The 23,111-nt window shown below is 37.5% G+C and overlaps 1 protein-coding gene across 2 annotated transcripts in view; it reads right to left on the bottom strand.

The window, feature by feature from the left end:
- Positions 1-241: 241 nt before the first annotated feature.
- LOC136877502 (sodium/potassium-transporting ATPase subunit beta-2) overlaps positions 242-23,111 on the bottom strand; it is a 206,232-nt gene continuing 183,362 nt past the window's right edge. For both annotated transcript variants that reach the window (XM_067151608.2, XM_067151609.2), the window contains exons 5-7: positions 22,996-23,106; positions 15,165-15,333; positions 242-957 (exon numbers count right to left, since the gene is read on the bottom strand). In XM_067151608.2, coding sequence (XP_067007709.1) covers positions 854-957; positions 15,165-15,333; positions 22,996-23,106 — 384 coding nt within the window. In that variant the 3' untranslated portion in view covers positions 242-853. The remainder of the gene's footprint in view (positions 958-15,164; positions 15,334-22,995; positions 23,107-23,111) is intronic.

Raw genomic sequence — 23,111 nt, forward strand, 5'->3', positions numbered from 1 at the left:
GAAAGGTAAGAATAAATACAGAAACATTTTTTGTTGGATTTCAAGGTAGAGTTCTTTTGACCAGAGGCATTACTGCAACCTGACTCTGCCAGACAAGAAGTCTGGTCAAAATAACTTGATAAGAGCACACAGAACTGTGCAGCCAAATAGGCATCAATGTTATGTATCTGGTAAAATAAACGACTTTTAATATCAGTGAAGAAATTGTAAAATAACACTTCAGATCACATAATCTACTGAATTATTTCTTCAAACATATGTAATACTTAAATAACTATAAATGCTTTATACATGAACACTCAACAAAAGAGATTCTAGTTGAACTGAGCTTTTGCCAGCTCACACATCGGTATGAACACACACACTCGCACATTTTAAAACTTTTTCTCGACATTCAGAAGGCACTGGATGGAGTTACAAAATGTTAAGAGTATTAAATAAAGGCAATAAGCTGCTCAATTTTCATTTGCATGTCTCTGCTGCTCTCACATTAAAAATGTCACTCGTGTTCTTTAATAACTGGCTCTTAGAATAGGGCAAAAAAGTGCTTCAGAAAGATATACATTTTTGGTGTGAGAAATGCTACAGGCTCTCAGTTATTAACCAACAGATAATGAGATTTGAGCTGAATGTGACTAGGGTTATCACTGCCTTTACTTGAAACACACAGTTTGCTACACACAACTCTTACTGGTACCAGTAGCATGGGACTTCTTAAAACACAGCAGGTGGACTCTTGCATTTGAAAGTAAAAAAATAACAACAGGTATGAAACCTTTCCATTGTCACTACACTTTATCTACATTGAGTTTAAATACTTTCTTCTAGCTCTCAACAGAAAGTAGTATTATTATTAGTCAATCATCAGCTCCAAATGGACCATTCCTAGTCTGTCGTGGCGGTTATGCTCTATGTTCTTCGCCCAGGCTCTGCATTCAATGTTAATCAAGATTCCAGCTGAAAAACAAAACAGAATTCAATTAGACATGGATTTCACAAATTAAATCCTTTCCATTTTCAAACATATTCTTTCCATCTATAAAGATACAAATCGAACAAACCATAAAATTCTACCAAAGTGTGAGGCAAGTTGTTTTGGAACAAGGATGTGCAGATGAAATGCAAGAAGTTTCTCTACAAGACATGTTTATTCCAGTATTAACATAGGCTTCAGCAGCCTGGATAGTGACAAAGAAGGAACAGTATGCTCCAAGCAAGAGAAATAAGGTTCCTGAAAATCATAATAGGAAAAATATCAGACAAGATAGTACATGCAATGAGGCAACAAGGCAGAGTTGATGGTGAGATAGGGCAGGACAGGATTGATTCAGAGAACCTGAAGTGGTTAGGGAACACAATGGGAATGCCACAAGAAAGAATGCCAAAACAAGCATACAACAAAATAATGATGGGGGAGAGGGCCAGAGGGTGGCCCAGAACTAGATGGAGGGGTACAGCGAGGGAGTGCATTAAAGGCAGAGAAATAAACATTGACAGAGAGCTCAAGGAGTAATTATGGAAGAACAGAGTGAAGTGTAGAAGTATTAGTACATTAGACTACCCTCTTCAGAGACAATTCAGAACAGGGAAATGATCATTATTACCATCTCTACTGATATTATAAAGAAAGTCTACAAGTTTTATATACATAGAGGCTAATCTCAGGAGCTATTCAACATATGTTGGTAGAGTCATAAGTCATGGCAACCATTTTTATAGGAGACAACATGGAAAATCTAAGATATGCATTTGGAAATGTACGGTATGTACTTGCGTATGATGCCACTAGATGGTGTATGTAAACAACAGTATGGGTCTAAGCATGCCCCCCAAGTTCAGTGTGTGAGTGAGAGAGTCACAAAATGGAAGTCAAGAAGCCAGGAGCAATGATTGTATATTAAAATAGCAGTTCTCCATGGCAGAAATGCATGCCAATGCCATGCAGAGCTGCGGGAAGCATTAGGTGTGCATGCCATGTCCTATAGAACAGTGGCGTCCAGATCTTACTCCTACATGATAACGCGACAGCTCACACAGCAGCCGTTGTTCAGCGTCGCTCACAACGGTGGGAATGGGAGGTTCTTCCACACCTGCCTTATTCGCATGATCTGAGCCCATGTGACTATGATCCAATCCCCAAATTCAAGAAGCCATTAGGTGGACAACGGTTTGCTAACAAAGAGGACATCGTAACAGCATTTCAGAGAGAGGTGCCACACATTAGCGATACACATACAGCGAATGGTATTCAGCACCTGCCCCACCACTGGCAACGCACGGTGGAAACCTTGGGTGATTATTTCGAAGGTCTGTAACCAATGGAGACCTGTCCTTTGTACGTAGTCTTGTGTATTTGCTGTCTGTACCATAATAAACCAATGTTTACCAATGGCCTGTGTTCTGTCACTTTCCTACGAGAATCTCCTGCAGTCAGAATTTATCTTCTGGCACTATGCATAAGTACATGCCCTATATTTCCAAATGCATATCTCAGATTTTCTGTGTTGTCTCTTGTTTGCGAGGAAAAAAAAAAACAGTTGCCATAACATGACTCGACCCTCGTACATAAGTAATTCTTTCACCATTGGAAAGCTTACTTCTTTCAAATATTATAGACTATATACAATTATTTTAGCTTATCAGGGGAGCAGGTAATCTTAATAAAAGTAGAGCAAGTTGGAAAAATTGTGCACCCAGGACCTTTAAACATGAATACAATGCCCTGAACTGTTAGTCCTAAGAAAAAAACCCAGTTTTCTTAGAATTCAATTTTATACAAAACTAGCAAGATACCCATGCTTTGCTATGGTATTATACTGAAATTTATAATTGAATGTTTAACGTTTTATATATAATCCACCAAAATTCGCGACCTGAATCGTTTTCTGACAGAATCCGCCAAAATTCGTGAACTGACTTGTTTTCTGAGAGATTACGGCAAAGTTCTTCCCATTTTTCAATCTTTCTTTCCAGCAATTGATTTCGTACTTCCCGGGCTAGCTCAAGGTATTCCACCTGGTCAGTTGAGTCCCTAAATCTTTGCCATCGTTTCCTATAAGCATTTTTAATATGGATCAAATCCTTGAGGAGATCTGGCGTGGTGTCGTCTTGGGTGCCTTGGCAGTACTGAACCCGCAGCCGAACTGCATTCGTAGTCATTACCCCACCAGGACCCATTTCCAGCGCAGTCCGCACATTTTGATGACAGTCCACACCATTATTATTATTATTATTATTATTATTATTATTATTATTATTATTATTATTATTATTGATGTTCTGGACCCCGCAGCAAGATGCAAGACCGCTACTTGGTGGTAAATTACATTTGCTGCCATTGTCATTGCTGACAATATGACCAGCACCATTGTTGGGCATAGGCAAGTGCGCGGGATTTCTGGCGATACGAAATATATACTTCCGTGCATTATTGACTTTATTATAGAGGTGAACAATTGGTCAATATCATTCCTATTGTTTGTTTGAAATGTGTTTAGATTTTTATTTATATGCCAGGAGAATCTACTGTAATCTAACTTTAAGTTCTCCAAAGGAAAAGATGGCTCTTGAAAACGAACCCAGAAAAGATTTAAAATTATCAGTTTATGATCAGAATCAAGTACATTATGAACAGTAAAATCGGTTTCAACTCCTTTTTCACCCCACTGCCGTTAAGTTGATTAACCCCCCTCCCCCCCCCAAAAAAAAGACTGAGTGTTTCTTTATGTTTAAAGGAGATTCCAAATACCAATGTTTATGTCTGTTACCTTCAGTTTTGAGATATAAGTATCCCATAAAAATAATTAACTTTTCTTCACTCCTTTCACACTCCCACCTTAAGTGAATTTTCTGGAAAAAAATATTTGTTTCTTTATTAGTAAAGGATCTTCTAAATACCAGTTATCATGACTGTAACATCTTCAGTTTTTGAGATATGTGTCATCATAAAAGGATTTCAACTCCTTTTCACCCCTGCCCCCCAAGATGATTTTCCCCCAAAAATGTATTTTCCTTTGTTTTTAAAGGAGATCCAAATACCAATTTTCATGTCTGTAACAACTTTAGTTTTTTTTAGATGTAAGTATCCTCATACAAATAATTCAATTAATTTTTCAATTCTTTCACTCCCCCTTCATTGGATTTTCCAAAATCAAAGGTATACATGTTTCTTTACTTTTAAAGCAGATTCCAAATACCAATTTTCACGTCTGCAACATCTTTCATTTTTGGGATAATATCTTCATACAAATAATTCAACTAATTTTTCAATTCTCCCCCCTTAAGTGGATTTCCAAAAACAAAAAATACATATTTCTTTATTTTTAAAGGAGATTCCAAATATTAATTTTCACGTCTGTAACATCTTCAGTTTTCGAGATATCAGTATCCCAATAAAAAGAATTCAACTCCATTCAGTCATTTATACCCCCCACCCAAGTGGTTTTTCCAAAAACAAAAAATACATGTTTCTTTATTTTTAATAGATTAAAAATACCATTTTTCACTTCTGTAGCATGTGGAGTTTTTGAGATATACTGTAGACATACTCATTTTAAAATTTCACTCTCTTTTTTAGTTCCCCTTAAGTGGAGTTTCCAAAAACAAATCACCTGTGTTTCTTTACTTTTACACGAGATTCCAAATACCAATTTTTACTCTGTAACATTTTACATTTCTGAAATAAACTGTAGATATAGTCTTTCTAAAAATTCACCCCATTTGTCACTCCTGTTCAACCGTCATTAATTGGATTTTCCAAAAACAAAAAATACATGGATTTTTATTTTTAAAGAAGATTCCAAATACCAATTTTCAGGTCATTAATATCTTCAGTTTCTGAGATATGTTGTATCCTCATTAAAGGCATTCAACCCCTTTTTCACCCCTCGTAGTAGGATTTTCCAAAAACAAAAAAATGAGTGTTTCTTTTTTTTAAAGGAGATTCTAAATACCAAATTTTACATCTGTAAACTTTTAAAGTTTTGAGATATTGATACACTTATTTTAAAAATTCTTCCCATTTGTCACTCCTCTTTAACCTCCATTAATTAGATTTTCCAAAAAACTAAACAAAAAAATACATGTTTCTTTATTTTTAAAGGAGATTCCAAATACCAATTTTCAGATCTGTAATATCTTCAGTTTCTGAGATATGAGTATCCTCATTAAAGGCATTCAACCCCTTTTTCACCCCTCTTAGTGAGATTTTGCAAAAACAAAAAAATAGGTTTCTTTATTTTTAAAGAAGATTTTAAATACCAATTTTTACATCTGTAAACTTGTAAAAGTTTTGTGATATACAGACACTCATTTTAAAATTTTACCCCCTTAGCGATGGAATATCCAAAAATCCTCTGTTACTGAGCACCTACATTGTAATATAAATGTATCCTCAAAATTTCTTTTCTTTATGTCCAGTAGTTTTGACTCAGTGATGATGAACTAGTCAGTCAGGACATGTTCTTTTATATATACAGATAAATTCATATGTATGTTCTTTCTAACTCTAGCAATTTTCCAGAAAAGTCCGTTTTGCCATATATTTTTCCTGATATGGACCAAATTAACAGGCAAAGTGTTACATCGTATCAAAACAGGAGCATGCACGCAAAATTTAGAATGAAATTTCCTACAAAAATGTTCATATGCGCATTTTTCCTAACTCCAGTAGTTTTCTAGGAAAAATACTTGACTCTATTTTGGTTTTTAATCTGATAAAGCTGGGTTTTTTTCTTTTTTTTTCAAAAGTGTCTCCCATGATAGAGATTTCTGCTTTTAGCTTTTGGCTGAGTAGTCTGCTTACAGTGTAACTGTGTATGGCTTTGAAATTTACTATCAGTCTGCTGGGCACGAGTCTCTTGTGTATTTTGGGGAGGGTGGGAGTGGAGAGTTAGGGGTTTATGATTGCAAGTCTTTCTTTCTTCCTGCTGTGTGGGACTAAGGTCTCTTCATATCATTGCATGTTTAAACTCTTTTTGGAATTTATATGTTGTCATTTTTTACCTCTTTTAGTCTGTTGTTCATTAAGTCTTTTGTTTTTCCAAGTAATAATATTTTTGTATTACAAATGTTGGGTTCCCTTCATCTGTTTTTTGTGATGATTAGGTTCTTTTTTTTATTTTGTTCTTTATGATTTTCAATGCAGAGTTTTGAAACTTGGCTGTTTAATGGAATTTTTACATTTGATTATTTCTCTCTGTGATGTGATAATGTTCTCGCAGGCAATTTCTATATCTGTGATAACTTGTTTTATATAGATTCCATTATGTGGTTCATAGCAGCTGAACTTGAGTACTGTATTTTTCCAGCAGATTTATTTCCTTATCTGAAAAGATTCTGTTGGATTTGTTGATCATTCTAGAGTGAATTTATAAAATTATGCCATGGTGGCTGTTTCCTTGTTAATTTTGATGGTTAATTAGGTTATTGATTTTGTATCAACAATTTTTGTTTTTGATTGCTTCTTTTTCAATGTGATTGTATAAAAGTTAAGAGTAGGACGACCACTGATTGGGTCGACAAAAGTTGCTCAGGTATAAAATTAATGCGTAACATTTGCTCGTCAAATTCTTGTTATATACATGAACTTAATTTTCAGTTTTTATCCATAGTATAAATGCCCATGCTCCCACTAATGATAAAAACAACTCCTCAAAAGACCAAGAGGAAACAGGAGAATTTTGGGACCTATTGGACCAGACCATAGATAACATCCCCAAACACCATATAAAATTATTAATAGGCGACTTCAACGCTCAACTAGGCAGAGAAAGAAAATACCGTGACATCATCGGAAAATGGCCAGCACACAAGAAAACAAATAAAAATGGAGAGAGACTAGTTGACCTGTGTAGAAACCATAATTTAATCTCAAAATCTACATGTTTTAAGAGGAAACCTCAAAAACTCAAAACATGGAAACACCCTGACTACACTAAAGGAGAATGGCAACTGGACCACGTCTGCATGGACAAATACCACCACAAAGAGATCTATAACGTCAAAGTCCTCCGAGGAATAGACACAGGTTCAGATCACTACGTAGTTAAAATTAAAATTAAACTCACTCCCCAGAGGAGACAACAAAAGCAAGCCCTTAAAACTAAAAGAAAAATAGATCCTACACAGCTAATCAACAACAAAAATTACCAGAAAGCAACTGAAAAAATAAAAATCACAGACAAACTTGAAGACTTAGTACACAACCTTAAACAAATTGCAGAAGACCTAGCTCCAATTAAACCACGTAAAAAACACCAATGGTGGAACAGTGAATGTGATGAAACAGTGGAGAAAAGACATCAGGCATGGCTATTACATCAGTCCCAAAAGACAGAAATATCCTATCAAAAGCTAGTAAAACAGAGAAAAGAAACTACCCAAGTCTTAAGAAGAATAAAAAGACAACATCATAAGGACACCCTGCAGTTAATTGAAGAACAGTTCAGTAAAACTAAATCAAGGGACTACTACAAAACCTTCAGAAAGCAGCTCCAAAAATATGAACCCCCGACCCTACTGATGAAGGATGAAGATGGTAAGCTGGCCCATAACAATAAAGACAATGCAGAAATTCTGGCTAAACATTTCAACAAGCTTTTAAATTGTGAGGAACCTACAGAACTCCTTCATTTGGACACCAACACCCCGATAAAAACATCACCAGAAAACATCAATCCCCCCACAATAAAGGAAGTCTACCAGGCTCTGAATAAATTAAAAAACTACAAAGCACCAGGAGAAGATCAGACCTTTGCGGAAATCTGGAAATATGCAGGAAACTCAGCAAAAGTTGCCCTCCATCAACAACTTGTCTCTATCTGGATTAAAGAAGAACTACCAGAACACTGGACAACAGCCCTCATTCATCCTCTGCACAAAAAAGGGGACAAAACCGACCCTAATAACTACAGGGGAATCTCTCTCCTAGATATAACATACAAAATATTTTCAATAATCATCCTTAATAGGATAAGTTTACAACTTGAGAAAGAACTAGGAGACTATCAAGGAGGTTTCAGACCCTGGAGGAGCTGTCCTGATCAGATCATGAGTCTTAAGTTGATAATGGACTATAACAGGAGAAGAAACAGAGATATGGTGATAACATTTGTAGATTTCAAGAAAGCTTATGATTGCATCCATAGAGAATCTCTGTTTAAAATTTTAAGACACCTTGGACTACACCCCAAATTAATAAACATGATAAAATTGACTCTCACCAATACCAAGTCAAAAGTGAAGTTTAGGGGTGAAACATCAGAGACATTTGAAATTAAAACTGGACTATGGCAGGGAGATGGGCTCTCACCACTATTATTTAACTGTGCTCTAGAAATGGTAATGAGGGAATGGTTTAGAAAATGTCCCCCCAAAATAAAGATTGGCCGAAAAATCAAAACAAATTGCCTGGGTTTTGCTGACGATTTAGCATTACTAGCAGTGGACATAAAAGAAGCAAAAACCCAGATATCAGAACTTCAAAACATTGCAAATAAAATTGGCCTCAAAATATCATTTGAAAAAACAGAAATTATGCCCCAAAAACCAACACAGCTAAAAGAAGTCACCATAAATGGTAATAAAATCAAAATAGTAACTCAGTTTAAATATCTTGGAGAAGTAATAACACATAACTTAAATGAAAAAATCTCAATCCAAGTAAGAACAAATAGATTAGCTAAAGCACAAAAATTAACATGGGATATCTACAAAAAGAAATGTCCATCAATAAATACAAAAATAAAACACTACAACACAGTTATAAAACCGGAAGCTACATATGCAGCAGAAACACTCTTTTACCTGAATAAACAATCAAAGACTGACAGACTTCAGAAAATTGAAAGGAGGATTGGAAGAACCTGTATCAACAAAAAATATCAGAAAGATGGACAGTGGCGGTTAATACCTAACAAAGTCGTGTACAAAGAGCTAGAACCCATTACAGATACTATGCGTAAGAGGAGACTGGGATTCTTTGGACATATCATGAGGATGCAGGACTCGAGACTTCTGAAACAACTAGTACAACACAATCTCGTCTCAAAAAATACCACAACAGGATGTAAATGGATCAGAGAAGTAAGAGAGGATCTGAAGGAAATAGGCCTTACAACAGAAGACACCAAAAATAAGATAAAATTGAATACAAAACTCAAGAATACAAACCTCCGCTTTACCCTTACACAAAACAAACCAACAACACGCACATTTTCAACTGAGGAAAGGGCACGAAGATCGGAGCGTCTGAAGAAGTACTGGGAGGACCGCAAAGCCCGAACAATCCCTTCAAAGAGACCTGAACGACGGACTGACTAAAGTGATCCTATGTGGTCATAAAAGAAGAAGAAGAAGAAGAAGTATAAAGTTGAGATTTGGGGTTTTTGTGTAGGTATTTGGGTTGGGCTTTAGTTCCAAACATTTCTTATTATGCATGATGGATTTGTCTATGTTCATGATTGCATATATACGACATTATGTATAAAAGTTTATGTTACATAAAGTTGGTGATGATTGTGAACTGGTGATATTATGTAACAAATGAGATATGATGAATGTAGCCCTTCTTTTGTCTGTTGACACTAAGTAGCTTGATACAGTTAGTGTACTTATCTACAAATAGCATTATTTGGTGTCAACAGACGGAGTCCGGGGTAGTTGCTTGTCTGTAGGGGTGTGAGGGGAAGTGGAAGGTAATCTCTTTGTTCTACAGAGACTTGGAGAATGCTGCTTAGCTGTCTAATTTGTCTTGACCTGCAATAGAATTAATGCACGGCATCAACTTTGGAAGGAATAAATATGCACTTGTGGTTTAAAGAGTAACTTGTATAACTATTTTTAGTGATACCTAAATAATCTACATAAAGCTTTAGTGGCAAGTGGCAGCCTAAATTCCTGGAAACTAGTGCTGATAAGAATAACCTGACCCCACATTTCAGACATAATATGTATCAGAGTAGTTTCCAGTGGGATTCTATAAGAGCTAATGAAAATTAGTGTGACATGTTTTACTATAATTTAGTAGCATGAAGAGAGGGGGGATACTTTTCTTGGATGTATGTGGTCATTGTATTAGCTTTGGTTAGTCTATTTTTGAGATGTGTGCTTAAATGATCTTTTACATTTAAAGATTTGTTTCTATTTAGTATGTGTCCGACTCGTTGGCTGAATGGTCAGCGTACGGACCTTTGGTTCAGAGGGTCCCGGGTTCGATTCCCGGCTGGGTCGGGGATTTTAACCTTCATTGGTTAATTCCAATTGGCCGGGGGCTGGGTGTTTGTGCTGTCTCCAACATCCCCGCAACTCGCACACCACACATAACACAATCCTCCACCACAATAACACGCAGTTACCTACACATGGCAGATGCCGCCCACCTTCATCGGAGGGTCTGCCTTTCAAGGGCTGCACTCAGCTAGAAATACATACATACATACATACATTATCATTATAGACTGTTATGCCTTTCAGCGTTCAGTCTGCAAGCCTCTGAGAATTTACAAAACGTCGCCACAATCCTCGATTTGCAACTAGTGTTGTGGCCTCATTTAGTTCTATACCTCTTATCTTTAAATCGTTAAAAACCGAGTCTAACCATCGTCGTCTTGGTCTCCCTCTACTTCTCTTACCCTCCATAACAGAGTCCATTATTCTCCTAGGTAACCTATCCTCCTCCATTCGTCTCACATGACCCCACCACCGAAGCCGGTTTATGCGTACAGCTTCATCCATCGAGTTCATTCCTAAATTAGCCTTTATCTCCTCATTCTGAGTACCATCCTGCCATTGTTCCCACCTGTTTGTACCAGCAATCATTCTTGCTACTTTCATGTCTGTTACTTCTAACTTATGAATAAGATATCCTGAGTCCACCCAGCTTTCGCTCCTGTAAAGCAAAGTTGGTCTGAAAACAGACCGATGTAAAGATAGTTTCGTCTGGGAGCTGACTTCCTTCTTACAGAATACTGCTGATCGCAACTGTGAGCTCACTGCATTAGCTTTACTACACCTTGATTCAATCTCACTTACTATATTACCATCCTGGGAGAACACACAACCTAGTATGTGAATAATTTTAGCAATGCAAAAAGCGGGAAGTTTTCAGATGTGAGTGGGTCAGTGAGTTAGTTTGATTTATAACAGTTGAGGATATATATATATAATATACATCATTTTTTTTGCAAAGTAAATTTCTATTGTTTCTTCAGAGTTCAATCATTTGCTTTTATTTTCCATGTGTAATATTTTTAGATCTGTGTTGATGTTTGCAAAGTTGTGTGAGCTGTCATATAAGTGCTCTCCGAATACTGAGGTTGATTGTCCCTAACAGCATGTTCATGTTAATTACATTGTGTGGAAATTTCATTTTGTTGGGCCTATTTTTAATTTTTTCTTTTTTGTTACAATTTAGTGTCTCACTAACACAACAAAGGTTTTCGGCGACGGGAGGATGGGAAAAGGCCTAGGATTGGAAAGGTAGCGGCCATGGTCTTTATTAACGCGTAGCCCTAGCATTTACCTGGTGTGAAAATCGGAAACCATGGAAAACCATCTTCAGGGATGCCAACGGTGGGATTCGAACCCACTATCTTCTGAACAGAAGCTCACAGCTGTGTGACGCTAACCACATGGCTTATTTGGCTTATATATGAGGGGTAGCAGTTCTGTTCTTGACATTTTAGATCATAAACTCCTGATTTGGAAAAGCTCTTTTGTTCAGGTTGCATTTGCCAAAGTGTCTTTATATTATGTTGTAGTTCAGCACGGCTTTGGAATGACCTCCCGCTAACATTAAATGGCAATATGGTTAACTGTTATATTAGGAAGCACATGCGATGAGAAAATATGTGAATATGTGGAGGGATGAACAAAGGATAAAATTATGTGAAAAGAAAGAAAAGGATATAGGCTCAATCAAACTTACTCATTAAAAGGCTGTAGTCTCGAGTTTTATGACCTTGTTGATCTCGTGTCCCTATTGACACTAAATGTGTGTGTAGCTAGCAGCAGGTCACAGCTGATATGATTGGGAGGGGAAGCAGAAGGGGGAAGGTATGGGAGGGGGATATTGAGGGAAGGGCAGGTCTAGTTCTGGAATGTAGATGGTGAAACTCATTTTTATTAACAAATTGCTGACAGGTGAGAGGGACAAAAGTTTCCAGCTGAACACTCTTCTTCTCCTCGTTGATTTCATTCAAGTTGTGTGAGGAATTATTGTATTGGTCAATATCAATATATATATTCTCAAGTATATTGAGTAAAGGACCTTTCTGTTCGTAATGTAAAATCTTTAGATCCTGGTCAATTGTTGTATATTTATGATTTAGTTCCTTACAATGGAGCTTGCCTCTGAAAGCCGGAATTTCTGCTTGGACGCTAATGTTAACATCTGTTATTCTCTACTTGGGTCTTGTGCAGGATGGTCAAATTCCCATGTACTTCTTGCTCCACAGGAAGCATTGACTGATTCAATGGGATAAAGTATGTTTTTGTCTTAATGTTTTAACTTTTATGTAGGGGTTTTATCAAAGTAGTACTTTTCAGTTCTACAATACACATTTGTTGTAAATCTAATTCTTCAAGTACATTGTTTGCTTGTTCTGTTGAATGGGATTAGCCCACTGCAACAGGAAATCTTTTATTCCAGTTCAGGATTTGTAATAAAGTACGTTGTCTGGTACCATGACCAAGTGGTTAGCGTGTTGGTCTTTGGCTCACAGTGTCCTGGATTTGATTCTTGGCCGATCCAGGGATTTAACCTTCATTGGTTAATTCCTAAGGCTCAGGAACTGGGTATGTGTGCAGCCTTCAGCATTAGGATTCATCATAAGTAGGGCCCCAACCTCACAGATGCGCAGGTCGCCTATATGGCATCTACTCAAAAGACCTACACGAGGCCTCTCTAGAGGCCACATGCCATCGCCGCCATCATCATCATCATCATCATCATCATCATCATCATCATCATCATCATCATCATCATCACCACCACCACCACCACCATCATCATGTATGTTGATCATAAATTTAATTCAGATAGGTTACTTGTTTACTTCTGTAGAATGGGATCTTATATTCAACCTTAGGATTGGTAATTAGCGATGCTGTTGCTTCACAGCATGTATTCATGAATGTGAAAGCTTGTCATGGTAATGCTTTCAAAATCCCCTTGGTGTTCATCTTTGTTTGCTAGTGTCTTCTAAATGATTTACCTGTTAACCTTTAATTGCCTTACTTTTAAACCATATGGGTTCTGAAAGCAGGACCATGAAATAAAGTGCCTGTGCTTTGTTTTATAACTGTATACCATTGAAATTAATTATATGTAAAGTAGGGCTACATATTAAATCCAAGGTACTTGAGTGCACTTCATAATATGTATGGTTAAGATATCCTTTAATATATTTTAAAATTTGTTTACCCTTTGAGTACACTTTCTCTCTCTCTCTCTCTCTCTCTTGCTAGGGGCTTTACATCGCACCGACACAGATAGGTCTTATGGCGACGATGGGATAGGAAAGGCCTAGGAGCTGGAAGGAAGCGGCCGTGGCCTTAATTAAGGTACAGCCCCAGCATTTGCCTGGTGTGAAAATGGGAAACCACGGAAAACCATCTTCAGGGCTGCCGATAGTGGGATTTGAACCTACTATCTCCCGGATGCAAGCTCACAGCCGCGCGCCTCTACGCGCACGGCCAACTCGCACGGTGAGTACACTTTAAGGTGATGGTCCTTATTACTCAATTTCTTAGATTTAATAAATTGTGGCTAAGAGTTTGGTTATCTTATTCAAGATCTTGATTTCATCAGTCATGATTCTCGGCAGGGTTGACCACGTCTTCCACATCCTACTCCTGTCTGCTCGCATAGTCTTTAGCTTTTCCTATACTTATGCCTTATACTTATGTGTATACTTATGTGTAATGTTACCACGGGGCAACATTATCAGTATATATAGCTTATATCAGAGTACAGAACGAAAATGGCCAACTGGACGCCAGTGGGATTGGAACCCACAACCTTCAGATTTCCCAATGGATGCAGTCGTGAAAATTAAATATGCATTGAACTGGCCCTCAATGGGGCAACTTGCTCACACTCTACAGATGCGATGGCAGTAGAGCCAGATCTGTAGCTTAGATCCTTTCCGACAGAATAAATATGACCTCGGCCAGACTATCTCAATTGGTAAGAGCATTCAATGTAAAATCTGTGCATTGTGGGTTCGGATTCCACGGATGTCCAGTTAGCCAGTTTTGTTTTGGATTTAACATCTTTTTGATACATATTCCATGTACTGAACATGTACTAATACATTGAAAGTTTATTTAGAGAACTGTTATCAGAGTCTAAATCAAGTCATATATAAAAAGACAGGAAGTTGCACACAATACAATAAACACAAAAACAGGTCAGTGTGGAAGAGAGAGAAATATGAATATATGGACATTGTCCTTTTCTTTTTATTGCTCACTTTTTCTGCACTGATGTGCCATGGTATTTATCCTATTGTGTGTTCCAATGTTCCTCCTATCTCTCTATAGATACTTGATTTGCACTTGTTTGTTCCTTTCCATTATTTTCAGAATGTAGTATATGACAAATTCAAGGACAAGAAATGACCAGACCTGACTCTTTATAATGCAGTCATCATTTTTCATTTCCCCCTGTCCAGCTCCTGCCAGGTCGGGGTACTGATGGCACTTCTCCTTCCACCACTCCTCTTCAGTAATTGTATTCCAGTCCAGTCTTCTTTTTCTCATACTGTCCTTGACTGAATCCATCCATCTTGCTCTGGGCCTCCCTCTTGCACTCTTTCCTTCTATCTTAGCCTCTAACACTTGTTTCAGCATCCTTCCCTCCTCCATCCTTGTACCATGTCCAAACCATCTCAATTTATTCTTCTCCATCCTATCACTGAGTTTTTCTACCCCTATCTCTTTTCTCACCTCAACATTTCTAACTCTGTCTCTCCTTGTCTTCCCTACCATACTCCTCAGGAACTTCATCTCACTTGCCTGAATTTTACTCTCGTCTCTTGCTGTCAAAGTCCAAGTATTGCAGTAATGCAGTATTGCTCAATAATGTCACGTATGGATTAAAAAGCAAAGACTTGATAATAAACTAAAGAACAAATACCAGGAGAAGTAATACAAATACTTACGTTGGGGTCTCTCAAAATGGATGGCAACAATAGGACTCAAGTAACCCTCAGAGTTCTGGTATGGGTAGAAGTAACCAGGGAACCCACGCCTAGGAATGTATCTAATTTTCCCAACGTTTTCTTTATCGGCAGGATTTTCACCTTGACAGCTCACCCAAACAGTATTCAGCTGGAACAGAATAGAATACTTCAGCAATCTAATAAACAACCCTACTGTACACATCATCAACATACACAGAAGATGGGCTCATAATTAGATTTACAACTGAAAGATTCCAAAATTAGGGAAAACGCATAGGCCTTTCAGAAAGCAAGTACAAATGTGCTCGTTGATTGAAACTACAGATTATTTTAAGGCACTGTTGATGCATTCTTATTCATATTTATCAATGTCTCAATAATGTGGTGCATTGCAACATTTCACTTTACCTCATATTTACAGCTATAATATAGTTTTTCTTTGTAATTTTTTGTTTATAATGTAATTGTGTGGCATATTTATTTTCTTTACTTGCTAATCATATAGTATAAATATTGTTTTCAACAAATTAGAAAATAAAAGACAAAAATGGTCAAAAATCACATGAAAAAATAAATTGGGGGATTGGGCGCATTGCATCATTTTGTTACAATGTAAAATTTATCTCTTTTTTTCTTTTACTACTATTATTGTTTTGGGGTATATTTTGTGGTTTATTTATTTATTTATTTATTTATTTATTTATTTATTTATTTATTTACATTCATGATTACAAGCTAAAATTACAATATTTCACAAAGAATTTCTTCATTGGTATTACTAATGTAATACTAATATAAAAACTTCTCTCATTTATTTATCGTCCGACTCGTTGGCTGAATATTCAGCGTACTGGCCTTTGGTTCAGAGGGTCCCAGGTTCGATTCCCAGCCCAACATCCCTGCAACTCACACACCACACATAACACTATCCTCCACCACAACAACACGTAGTTATCTACACATGGCAGATCCCATCCACCCTCATCGGAAGTTCTGCCTTACATGGGCTGCACTCGGCTATAAACAGCCACACAAAATTATATATTTATTTATCCTTTATTATCATATTAAGTTTTAATATCTCAAATCGGAGCAGTCAAATAAAGTTTCTTTATGAAATATATGACTAGAACTACAACTGAAAAGAAGCTACACCATAATAGTATGCATCTATCAGGACCAAAATGGGAAAAAAATAAAAACAAACAAACAAACAAGCAAAGAAAACCATAGCATTTAAAAAAAAAATGCAAATTAATTGAAGGTAAGCTACAAATTCCATACCATGAAGACTCCTGCTTTGTAGAAGAGGTGATCGCATCGTTAGTAAAATAACATCTTATGGAAGGACATGACTGTGTACTTGTCTTGGTACCTTCAGCCATTTTGGTTGTTATATATTTCCAAGATAGGAAAGGCTGGCATTTGGCTCAATTTCTTTGTCTTCACCATTCTGTCCTGTTTCTGAAGAATGAGGGCTGTAGATTTGTCTCCTTCACTTCAACGGTTAGTAGAACAAGCTGCCTCAAACTGTCGCAGGCATTTACTCCATGGCACCTTCCCGTTGAACGTTGGTAGGGTCACCTACTTGGTTGAACTTGGTACTGCAGACAATGGCCCCTCTGCATAGGTCCTGTCTCGTATGTTACTGTGTAGCAGGGCAACTTCTCTCAGCAGGTCCTAGTAAATAGTGTTAAATTTCTGGTTAACAGCATCTATTTTCTCATCAACTGTGCATATTTTTACCTGAAGTTCACCTTTCACACTCTCCGTTTCTCCCTTGAGAATGGGTTTTATTTCAAGATGACACTCCTCGATCTTTCTCTGTCAGTCTTCCACTTTCTTCTGGCCTTCATCCATCTTCTCCTCAGTCATCTTCTGGCCCCATTCAATCATTTTCTGCATTACCTCCTGGTTGTCTATCATATCCTTTTGGCCTTCTATCTTCTTTTGACTTTCTCCATTTCCTCTCCATCTTCTTTTAACTTTCTTCCATATTCTGTAGGTCCTCACACATACATTTGCCTTGTTCATTAATAATCCCTGGAATGTCCTTCCTGGAACTTGCTTCTGTCTTGAAGTACTTATATATAACCTTCCATTGTTCCCTAAAATTCATATGGCTACCAATTGTTTGCCATCATTTTAGTAAGTAATGATTTTCTAAGTTAAATTTCCTAGCAAGTTCCTTCAATCTCTCTTTACTCCCACAACCATTCCTAACTCCTCCTTTCTAATCTGTACCTCATTCTCTATCCCTATATTTCCCAGTTACAACAAGTCCTAAACATTCCTTACGACCTTTAAAAGGTTCATACCTGTTTTTACACATTTTAACAATATTGCTTTAAACCCATCCCACAGGCTGTTTACATTTTTATTTACAATTTTCCACTGATCATAATTGTGGTGGTGAAAAGGCAGCATTCTGAATGAACTGATGGGAACTCATTTATTTGGCTGTATGAAATTTTATTGTGAAATTTGGCATGATAGAAAATTCATTTCTTGATATTATATGAAATTTTTATTCCTTTGGATCTGACTTTTAAACATCCAGAACATTTAAAATTGACTATTTACAAAATTCTTATTAATTTCATGTTGATCTTGTACAAATTATCTGTTGCTTTGGACCTTTTGGAACATACTGTCGTTTGGCAAAAGTTGCTTCTGATTTCATAAGCTTAGACTCCTCCAGAATATTTAAATTATAACAACGTCAGCAAGAAAGAAGAACGTTGTGATTGGTTAGTATAAGCAAAATTGTTATTGGTAAATGTCAGATCCTAGAGTGAATTCTGCATTTGATTGGTCTACCTTGTAATAATTGCACCATTTCCTGTTTCTAGAACTTCCCTGCTCCATCGGTGAGAGTGGCGAAGCATCAACGTCTATCGTCTGACCAGGTTAGCGAGCGGTCATGCTTGCACTGTGCTCTCTCCTTCATGGGAAATTTGGCCATCTCAGGGTAAGCACTGTTCTTTCTTACATATTTGGTTTTAATTTTACCTAAATTTAAATGTAAAACTTTAATTTTCTCTCATTATTCAGGAGCTTGCCCTTGAATTGGACGTTCATCGTTAATTCTGTCTAAACTTCTCAGCTAAGATCATCTACAATTTGTTGGAAAGTAAAACCTTTTTCTTAACCTTTTCTGTACTAATGTTAATTTTATCTATTGGGTTTGCCATACAGTAGTTCTATTTACCCACTCTAATGTAACTGATTTCATTTGGCCATTTACTGAAGTGTTTCAGTGATGATGCAAGTATTTCTTTCACCTCTTAGTTTGGGAAAATGTTCATTAGTTCTCTCAGGTTAATAGACGTGAGTCATTAGAATAGATATTTGATATGTTTGAATTAAGTGCCAAACAACTTGTAATTTAAGAACATTTCTTTTAGTGCACTGCGCATGTCTCAAGGTATGTCTATTTCTTCATTTTGATTATATTACCACAGTTCTGTTCAAAATTCTTCTTCAGATCGGAAAATGCTTTTACTTTAAAATAAATAAAGGGAAATTACACTTCCGAAAATGTATTTCACAAAATGATGCATTTCACTACCTCTCAGAGCTCCACGATGCTTTCCACACCCTATCCGTAGTGGTCATTCTTCCTACTTGTTCTGATGTTAACATGTGTTTAAACTATTTCAGGTTTATTTGCATGTTTTAAATGTAAATGTGGGTATAAGTGAAGTAAACTCGTGTCCTCATCCCAAGATGGTGCAGCTCTTTTCAGGCACACCCCCATTGGAGGTGAGCTGCATGTACCATTTCAACCACATACCAGCCCTCCTGCCATTCTTAAATTTCTGGTAGTACTGGAAATCGAACCCGGCTTCCCGAGGACGGCAGCTAATAACACTAACCGTTACGCTATGGAGGAGGACAATGTGGGTGTGATACGGAAGCTATTAGGAATGGGAAGCATTTGCTGGACTTCTGTGCTAGAATCAGTTTAGCAGTTACAAATACATTCTTCAAGCGTAAGGCTATTCACCACTACACATGGGAGGGTAGGGGTACCAGATCCATAATAGACTATATCTTAACAGACTTTGAATTCAGGAAATATATTAGGAATATGTACGGGTTTTTCTGGCATTTTTTGATGAAACAGACCATTATCTGATCTGTAGTGACATAAGTATCTCTAGGCCTAGGATAGAGAAAGTGAAATCTGTCTGCATATGAATAAGGGTAGAAAATCTCCTGGATGAAGAAATTAGACAGAAGTACAGGGATACAATTAGTGAGAAGTTCCGAACAGTAGACAGTAAGCAGGTTGAGGATATAGAAGGGGAATGGGTGGCATACAGGGATGCTGTAGTAGCAACAGCAAAGGAATGTCTAGGAACAACGGTGTGTAAAGATGGGAAAAGTGAACATCTTGGTGGAATGATGAAGTGAGAGCAGCTTGTAAACATAAAAAGAAGGATTATCAGAAATGGCTCCAAACAAGAGCTGATGCAGACAGAATTGTACGTAGATGAAAGAAACAAACAGTTGATGAATCCAAAAAAAAAGTCGTGGGAGGATTTTGGTAATAACCTTGAAAGGCTAGGTCAAGCAGCAGGGAAACCTTTCTGGACAGCAATAAAAAACCTTAGGAAGGGAGGGGAAAAAAGAAATTAACAGTGTTTTGGGTAATTCAGGTGAACTCATAATGGATCCCAGGGAATCACTGGATAGGTGGAGGGAATATTTTGAAAATCTTCTCAACATAAAAGGAAATCTTCATGGTGGTCACAATAATAATTATTAAATTAATGTTGTAATGGTCCACCTTTTCAATACACTTCAATACGCATCAAAACCATGAAGTTTATATCCTATGACTTCATGGTGGTGTCGTGAACAACAGAGCTCATGGGGAGGAGAAAAATGTTGGTGAAATTACACTCAAGGAAGTGGAAAGTACTGTATAGTACGTGAACCTTTTCTTGAGCCCTAGTCCCCATTCAGCACTATGGAGCTCAGGGCTCAAGAAAAAGTTTGCATACTATATATAAACTCCATTGACATAAAGCAGCAGGAACAGATGAAATTAGACCTGTAATGGTGAAGTATAGTGGTAGGGCAGAGATGAAATGGCTTCATAGAGTAGTAATATTAGCATGGCGTGTTGGCAAGGTACCGGTACCTTCAGATTGTACAAAAGCAGTAATTGCACCTCTCTGTAAGCAAGGGAACAGGAAGGATTGCAACAACTATCGAGGAAATCATTGATTAGTATACCAGGCAAAGTATTCACTGGCATCTTGGAAGGGAGGGTGTGATCAGTGGTTGAGAGGAAGTTGGATGAAAACCAGTGGGGTTTCAGACCACAGAGTGGCTGTCAGGACCAGATTTTCAGTATGAAAAATTGAAAAATGCTATGAGAGGAATAGACAGTTGTGTTTATGTTTCGTAAATCTAGAGAAAGCATATGACAGGGTACCGAGGGAAAAGATATTCACCATACTGGGGACTATGGGATCCAGGGTAGATTATTCAAATCAATCAAAGGCATTTATGTTGACAATAGGGCTTCACTGAGAATTGATGGTAGAATGAGTTCTTGGCTCAGGGTACTTACTGGGGTTAGGCAAGGCTGTAATATTTCACCTTTGTTGTTCATAGTTTACATGGATCATCTGCTGAAAGGTATAACGTCGCAGGGAGGGATTCAGTTAGGTGGAAATGTAGTAAGCAGTCTGGCCTATGCTGATGACTTGGTCTTAATGCCAGATTGTGCCGAATACCTGTAGTCTAATATCTTGGAACCTGAAAATAGGTGCAATGAGTATGATATGAAAATTAGCCTTTCGAAGACTAAATTGATGTCAGTAGGTAAAAAATTCAACAGAATTGAATGTCAGAGTGGTGATACAAAGCTGGAACAGGTAGATAATTAAAGTATTTAGGATGTGTGTTCTCCCAGGATGATAATATATTAAGTGAGATTGAATCAAGGTGCAGTAAAGCTAATGCAGTGGGCTCATAGTTGCGATCAACAGTATTCTGTAAGAAGGAAGTCAGCTCCTGGACAAAACTATCTTTACATCGGTCTGTTTTCAGACCAACTTTGCTTTATGGAGCGAAAGCTGGGTGGACTCAGTAACAGACATGAAAGTAGCGAGAACGATTACTGCAACAAACATGTGGGAACAATGGTAGGAGGGTACTTGGAATGAGGAGATAAAGGTCAAGTTAGGAATTAACACTATGGATGAAGCTGTACGCATAAACCGGCTTTGGTGGTGGGGTCATGTGAGTCAAATGGAGGTGGACAGGTTATCTGGGAGCAAAACAGACTCTGTTATGGAGAGTAAGAGAAATAGAGAGAGGCCAAGATGATAATGGTTAGACTCAGTTTCTAACGATTTAAAGATAACAGGTATAGAACTGGTTGCAAATAGAGGATTGTGGTGACATTTAGTAAATTCACAGAGGCTTGCAGATTGAACACTGACAGGCATAACGGTATATAATGATTATGTATGTTTAAATGTTTTCTTTCATAATTGTTATGTATAATTGTTATGTATAAACCTGTTCAGGCAATGTTACAATTTTTTTTTTTTTTTTACTTGTCCCATTCCTCTCTTATCGACCATATGGTATTGCATAACAGTCCTACTTTTATCACCTTCATCACACATATTTGTAAGTATGACAACAACAGCTTCATGATCACTTCAGTTTCTCTATAGACCTCATCTGGTTTTAAAAGCAGCATGTCTAGAATATTTTCCCCTCTAGTTGTTCCCATCATTTTCTGTTTCAGATATGGCACCATATCCTAAACTATTGCTATTTGAAGAAAGTGTTTGTTGCCGGCATGTTCCTTACATCCGTAAAGAAACATCAAAGCAAATATCACTGGCCCATATTCAGTATGCACTTAAGTCTCCAAAAGTTATGCTCTGAGAAGGTTTAACCTGTCAACGGCCAGGACCTTTAGTTCTGGGTAAGGTTATAATGAACCATGACCAGTACATAGAAATCCTGTGGAGGTTAGTGCCTGAATTACAAAACTCTCTCAAGGTGGTGATAGTGTTTCTTCAACAAGATCTTGCACCATGTCGCACGTCCAGATACAAAACAAACCACATGGCATAACAACCCCCGAGGGCCATAGCCTACCAAGTAACCACTGCTCAGCCCGAATGCCTGCAGATTACAATGTGTCATGTGGACAGCACGACTAATCCTCTCGGCCGTTATTCTTGATTTTCTAGACCGGGGTCGCCATCTTCACCATCAGATAGCTCCTCAGTTGTAATCACGTAGGCTGAGTGGACCTTGAACGAGCCCTCAGATCCAGGTGAATATCCCTGACTTGGCTGGGAATTGAGTCTGGGTCTCTGGGTAAGAGGCAGACAAATTACCCTTCCACCATGGGGCCGGTCACACACCTCCAAGAAGGTTAAACAAATTTCTTGAAGAAGGAAAAAAAACCCCACTGAAATGTTCCCTTGGCTAGCAACTCACCTGATAACAACTGACATAAAATTTTTAGGCCATTTGTTGGATGAGAATGTCGAAACTGGATAGATCAACTAAAGTGAGCATGATATGTTCACTTATTGCTGCTATTTTGAAGAACAAAGAAGGTAACATCGAGTATTAAGGTACGCTTTTCAGTAACTGTTGAATTGATTTTCAGTACCTTTTACAGCTTTTATTATTAAGACACTTTTCAGTATCTTGCTCAGATCAATTTGTACACTACTGTAGATACTTTTTAAACACCTCCTTTCAATAATACAATTAAAAGTTGGCGAGCACACTGTAATAAGAGGAAGCCAGGACTAACCTCTATACTGTTGTTGGCTGCAACATCCTTGATGTGGTCCTTCAGATCCTGTGGCATGTTATCAGGCAGATTCTCGGAATCATTGTAGAAGGCTGGAACCCAATTGTAAATCTGAA

This window comes from Anabrus simplex, chromosome 7, assembly GCF_040414725.1.
Source record: "Anabrus simplex isolate iqAnaSimp1 chromosome 7, ASM4041472v1, whole genome shotgun sequence".
Taxonomy (NCBI): Eukaryota; Metazoa; Arthropoda; class Insecta; order Orthoptera; family Tettigoniidae; genus Anabrus; species Anabrus simplex.